Genomic DNA, 6,440 nt, shown 5'->3' with positions numbered 1-6,440 from the left:
TCCATTCTGCGTAAACTGGAACAAATGCCTTTACGTCCCTAACCTCAGTTCTCTCTACCCTAAGTGAGGACAGTGGCCCGTCCCCAACTGCACGGATGTAAAAGGACTACCTGTAGAACCCAAGTTCCCTCTACAACGCGTGGACTATTTGTGTTTCAGGGACAGCGCTTAACTAGTGCTATGAAGGGGAAAAAAAAAAAAAAGCTGCATCATTTAATTGCTATTTATTTTCATAAACATGAGGTATTTCAAAGTGCTATAAGATGCAGCACTAAATATATACATTTTGAAGAACTTAAACACAGAACTTTGCATTTACCCAGTTCTATGAACCAAACATGAACAAATACATTAACAGGAAGAAACAGGCTAGGAAAAAGGCATATATATATAGTAAATTTCTTTACAAAAGTTTCTTAGTTCAAAAAGTGATAAAGTAATATCTACTCAAAACTTTCACAACTCATTTTCATACGAAAATATAAGTATCAAATTTAGTTATGTATCAGCATCATACTAAAGTATACAGGCCGTGTAAGAATTAGTACAGTACATAACAGAGATTAACAATATATTTGTATACAAAACATGCTCCTCAAACATTGAGGTATTACAGTACTTAGGTATGAACTTCCAGTCTAATACTGGCCGCAAAAGCCACCTCTCATTACCCAGGACGTATACAAAAGGCGGATGTGTCAATGGTATTTACAGAAATGTTCCCCAGGGGTTATCAAATGGCAAACCCCTTACGTGACCGTCTGCTGGAACTTAAGCACCATTTTAAAAAAGAAGGAATGACTTTCCGTTGTTTGGAAACTTGGAACAAACAAGGTGACTTCAACAGCCCAGAGGCTCCCAACTGTCACGAACTTCGACCGCGGTCTCGGAGGTGACATGGAGGAAAACTGCAAGGGCCACCCAGCATCCCATCATGCGGGCCCTCTCCCGAGGTCCCGGCAGAACCCCACATGTCCTGCTCCCCACCCAGATCCAAACTCGACGGGGAGGGGGACCGATTTGAAAGTAAACCCACATTCTTAATGTCAACACAATGTTTGTTTAAAAAAAAAAAAAAAATCAAAATGTGCAAAGTGGCAGAGTGACTGTCCAGTTTCGAGAAACGTTTAGCAAGTCCGAGCATGTTCAATTTTCTTTAGCAACTGCTGCTGTCTTGCCTGCAACTTCTCCTTCTCCAGCAAAAGCTGATGCTCCTCGGCCTGGAGGGAGTGGACGTACTCGGTGGCTTTTTTCAAAATGACCACCTTGGCGGCCTTCTCGTTCTTCACCAGCTCTGGCACGTGGTCCCTGAGCGTCAGGAAGCTGGACCGCAGGTCATTGCGGCGCTGGCGTTCCAGAATGTTGTGGTTCCGGCGGCGCTCGCTGTCCTCCGAGTCAGAGTTGCGGGGACTCAAGCTCTTAGCCTTCGGGGGGATGACGCTCTTGAGGGGGCGGGGCGATGCTTCGCTCTTGATCTTCTTCTGGGGCGGCACATCCTCGCTCTCCACGTAGGGGGAGGGGGCGGCGTAGTTGTGCTGCTGGTGGATGGGGACGCAGCGCTTGAGAATCAGCTCCCCGGACTGGGCCCTCCCCGGGCCCGGGGCTGCGTTCTTGGGCCGCACGGTGATGGTGAAGGTCGTGACGGCCTTGCTGTTGGAGGAGGACCTTCGCTTCTCCACGGTCACCACGTCAATTTCCTCCTCCTCGTCTTCCTCTTCGTCATCTTCATCATCTAAGAACGAGAGGGGAGTCATTCTCTTGGGGAGACACAGAGGGGCTACCCTGAGGTCCACGTAGATGCTCTCACGTCAGGCCCAGTGCGCAATCATCGTGGATCCATCCACACGGATGTGGACGGCACTGCACGGTGGGTCTCGAAATTAGATACATCCGGGAGTTCCCCCCTCCCCCACACCGCTGGACTTTTTTTCAGCCTCCACACTCAGACTTTAGCCGGTGGCAGAAATATAAACCTGGGCTTTGGGGTCAGGCAGAATCCTGACTCCTACCGCACACCAGTTGTGGGACCCCGGGCAAGTTACTTAACCTTCCGGAGCCTCTATCCCTTCAGCTTTGAAATGGGGAGAACACCACAGGGTTCTGGAGTTGGACAGGTACTACGTGGAGAACAGAGCCTAGCAGACGGATGCTCCGCAAATGGTAAGCCTTGATCGTCATTATTAGTTTGTCCCAAAAGACTCACTCGTATTTCTCTCTCCACGCTTAAAATTGAGGATCCCCATTTTAGGAGCATCGTCTAGCAACTGACACACAGTTGAGTTTGATTTCAAGTCCTTAAGCTTGAAGGGGCACTTTTACTAACGAAGGCCGAAAAATAACCCGCCTGCCATGAGCCTGAGTTCTGTATCAGTAAGCAGGTGTTCATCTAACAAAGACCAAATCTTAACTACAAAGTCAGAATCCACGGGAACTCTAAACCCCCAAGTGGGGGCGGGGCGCCGCTTCGCAAAGTCCCGGGCAATAACAGCAACAAAAACATGTAGCATCGTGTCTACGCTTCCCCCTCTCTCCTCTTTTACTACCTCACCGGGATCGAAAATTATTGTTTAAAATGCAAGCATGAAAATCAAAACACATCTTCTGCTTGATCTGAAGGGGGCCGGAAAGCTGAACAATTGTGGGATTTGTTCTAAAGCCGAAATGTGAGGCTGTTCCAGTCTGTGGGTCCCTTTAAGCCAATGTTTTGGTTTTCTGCCAAGAAGACAGCTGTTGGAAGGAAGTGCTCCCTCACCGAGAGCTGTCAAGGCACAGACATTAAAGGGACAGACCCGATTCAAACTGGAGGCTTATCACCAAGTTTCCTTCCAGGAGCCTTAGATGAATCCGTCCTCGGCCCTCAAGGAAATTTGGGCTTTTTTATCCACCTGCGTTCTGAAAACACTTGGGTTTTCAAGATCCAAGGGGCCCCCAGCTCCCTGCTGCCGGGACAAGGGCTATTCAAGTGTTTGGACAGAGTTCTTTTCACCTCCAGAGTTCCAGGCAAAGTCTGGGTTTTAACCCAACCCTTCAGTTTAAGGCAGACAGAGGCACACAATGGAACCGATCGGTGGGTGCTCCCAGGGTGTGTACATTCTGGAGGGCCTAAGTGCCTGCCCTCACCTTGAAGGGCACTGGGTCACAAAATAACTCAAGATCTAGCATTCTGGCCAGAGACAAAACTGGACCCGGTGCTCACTGCACGTCATGCAGAGGCAGCCCCTTGAGAATGTACACAACCGTGGCTGTCCTTGCCACCAGCTGCTGAACGGAGGGGGGGAGGCGGTCCCACCCACCCCCCCCCCCCCCCCCCAGCCTTTCAGATCCTTGGCCGGCCGGCCAGCCAGCATATCGCCGCCTGCTGGCCACGGACCAGGAGCAAATAGCCCACCACCCACCGAGGGCGGGGAAGACTACCGAGGCTTGAAAAAAATAAATAAATAAAACTGGTAGTAGCCATCTGTGCAACCTCCCTCTGCCTTCCTGCGCCCTACATAGGATTTTTGCACCGCCTTTGTGTCTTCTCCAGGCGCCTGCCCTCCCGACCTGGGAGGCAGTCCCTTTCCACCCTGGTGCTAACAGGTTTCTGCCCAGAAAACGCACCCAGCGCGCCTCTCCACTCCCACCCAGCTTTAGCCACCCAACTTTTCCTAATTTTATCCCTTGGACCGGCCGCCCCGGAGAGGTGGGGGACGGGTGGGGTCCAGTGATAGAGTCAGGCTCCCGCAGAGGGTGGCAGGCACTTCGGTGAAGGTGAGACTTTGGGGAACACCCTCTTGGCAGCTTTCGCTCCCCCTCTTCTCCTTATCCTGGGGGGGCTCGGCTTGGAGGAAACCGGCCCTCTGCCACCAGCACTACCTCCAAAATACGCTCCCCCGCCCCCCCCAGTCAAACCCCACGGACAGTAACAAAGGGATCGCGACTCCCGCTCCGGGACCCCAGGGAGGCGGCCGGCCCCCGGCACGGTCTTTACCTGAGTCGCTCAGGGTGTCTTCTCCGGAGGTGCTGAGGGCCTTGTGGTCACCGCCACTGGCCGGGCGGCCTCCGGGGCGCGGGGGGACGGCAACCGGGGCTCCGGCCGAGGCTGCGGCACTCGCCCCCGACGCGACCGCGGCGCCCGCCGCCGCCGCCGGGGCACCGGCCGGGGCGGCTGGCGCGGGCTCGCGCTTGTTCACCGGGAAGGGGAAGACGACGGCGGGATCCACGCACTCGGCGGCCGGGTGGGCGAGCTCGGCGGGCAGGGCGGCCCCGGCGCGACCCGCCCCCGCCGCCGCGCAGTGCCCGCGGCCGGCCGGGCTGGTGGCGCCCGCTCCCGGGGCCGGGGCTGCGGGCCCGGCGGCGGGCGGCCCGCGGCCGTGCTGCAGCTTCTCGCTCACGGCGCGCTCCAGCTTTTCGCGGGCCGAGAAGCCGCTCCACATGCAGTCCTGGAGGATGACCGGGTTGGGGGTGAGGCCGCTCAGGCCCCCCAGGCCGAACGCGTCCTCTTCGGCCGGGTTACCCCACAGGTCGGCCTCGGGCAGCAGCATCTCGGTGGCCCAGTTCGGGGGCTCGGGGCTGTGCTCCGGGAAGGCACGGCTGGGCGACAGCGGGGGCGTGGGCAGCAGCTCGAACTTCTTCCAGATGTCCTCCCCCGGGGGCGTCGAGTCGGGGCCGCCGAAGTAGAAGTCATCTTCGTCCGGGTAGAAGCAGGGCTGCAGCGAGTCAAACTCAAGGTCTGGGTTCTTGCAGATCATCCCCGGCATGGTGGACGCGGTGCAGCTCGGCATCGGCTCGCCTCCTGGCCGGCGAATGAGGGCTTCTTTCCGCTCCGCTCCTTTTAGTTAGGGGGGTGCTTCCTTCCCGTGGGGGGCGCGGAGGGCGGGGGCCCGCGCCAATCTCCGACACTGCAACCGACAGACACACCAGGAGAGAGTTGGCAAGCGAAGCCTAATGTGGGGGGGGGGGGCAGTGGGCGCCCCCTCTCACCCGGCTCGTCAGTCTCCCCTGCAAGCCCCCCACTCCGCCTGGTGCTCCCGAAGGTGGAGGAAGTTCTGGCTCTCGCTCTCTCCCTCCCTCCTTTTGTGTACAAGCTGTCTACGACAGGGGGTGGGAGGGGGCATGCAGATGCGGGGGGTGGTGGTGTGGCTCTGCAACTTTGGAAACTGCCATTTCATTCACACTCGGCAGTGCCTGGGGGAGGGGGCCGCTCAAGGCTGCAGAATCCTAGCTCTTTCCAGCTCCCCGACAACCCAGTTGCACCATGTAGGTCCAGCTGCTCAAAGGAAGCCGGAGGCTCCAACCCAGCTACCGGCCAGATGATCTGGAGTACCCTCAGTCTCTCCTTTGTAAAATTGCAACCTCGGGAGTGCAAAAGGTAGCGGGGGATTTAGGAAACTTTGCAAAGGGAAAACGCCTTTCTCTCGACTGAGACCCAACGACGGGCACCCAAACCCCCCCCCCCCCCCCCATTAGAACAGACGCCCCTCAGCAATCCATCCGCTGCAAGCAGAGTCCTGCCAGTAGCTTATTTTGAACCTCTCTAACCCCACCCCCACTCTTACAAACCCCCCACAACGTCCTCTTCCTGGGAGAGGGGAGAGCCTGAACCCCAGTTCCCCGGGAATGGTGCAGGGTCCCCGGGAGAGCCGCGTCTCCTCGGGGCTGGAGCAGTCGTGACCCAGATTACCACCGCGGCGGCCTCGCCCTAACCCCCCTCTCTTCTTCCTCCAGGGGCACCCTTTGGAGAACCCCAGCTTCGGGGTCGAGACGCACCCGCTCTCCGTCAGCTCAAACACGGATAAATGTTCTAGAGAAGGGCGAAATTCTTTTCGATGAAGCCATTACACCCCTCCTGGCAAAGGCTGTAAAAAGGATTAGGGCGGGTCTCTTCCACCCGGGGTGCCTTCGGGGCTGGAACTGGCTTTTCAGGGAAAACCCCGAGATGGTTTTGTTTCGGAAGCAGCAACAGTCCCCCGAGGATACTCGAGCGCCCTGTGCGCGAGCCGCGATCCCGTCCGGGGCTTGCCTTCCCGCCGCGCTCGCCACCCGGGGGCCGCCGGGCAGTTTGCAACCCCAGCTCCTTACCTCCCGCCGGCTGCCGGGGATCCAGAGGCGATTCTGCGCGGGGGTCTCCGGGTGGCCTGGGGGTGGTGGTCCTCGGGTGGTTGCAGTCTGTGCGCGCTTGCGCCTGGCTAGCGCTAGCTCGGCTCCAACCCAGTTCCCAGGAGCCCCCCGCATCCACCCAGCGCGTCCAGACAGATGACTGTCACTGGCTGCGCTTTGAAGCTCGGGGGATATTATTAACTGAAAAATCTGACACACCCGGGGGGCGGGGAGAGAAGGGGGCTGCGGCACAGACAAGGGGGAGGGAGAAAGGCAGAGGAAAGCGGCTTTACCCCGCCCTCTTGATTTCCATAAAAATCAGGGGAGGCGCCAAGGCTTTCGCGCCAAAAGCCACTCGCTTT

General features: G+C 57.3%; 1 protein-coding gene across 1 annotated transcript; it reads right to left on the bottom strand.

The window, feature by feature from the left end:
* Positions 1 to 205: 205 nt before the first annotated feature.
* Positions 206 to 4,871, bottom strand: MYCN (MYCN proto-oncogene, bHLH transcription factor). The gene is made up of 2 exons (XM_060648906.2): positions 3,971 to 4,871; positions 206 to 1,732 (listed from the first exon to the last, which is right to left on the bottom strand). The coding sequence occupies exons 1-2, from the start codon at positions 4,761 to 4,763 to the stop codon at positions 1,128 to 1,130; spliced, it is 1,398 nt and encodes a 465-aa protein (XP_060504889.1). The 5' UTR covers positions 4,764 to 4,871; the 3' UTR covers positions 206 to 1,127.
* Positions 4,872 to 6,440: the final 1,569 nt, after the last annotated feature.

This window comes from Panthera onca, chromosome A3, assembly GCF_046562875.1.
Source record: "Panthera onca isolate mPanOnc1 chromosome A3, mPanOnc1 haplotype 2, whole genome shotgun sequence".
Taxonomy (NCBI): domain Eukaryota; kingdom Metazoa; phylum Chordata; class Mammalia; order Carnivora; family Felidae; genus Panthera; species Panthera onca.
This window is presented reverse-complemented; position numbering and strand designations above follow the sequence as displayed.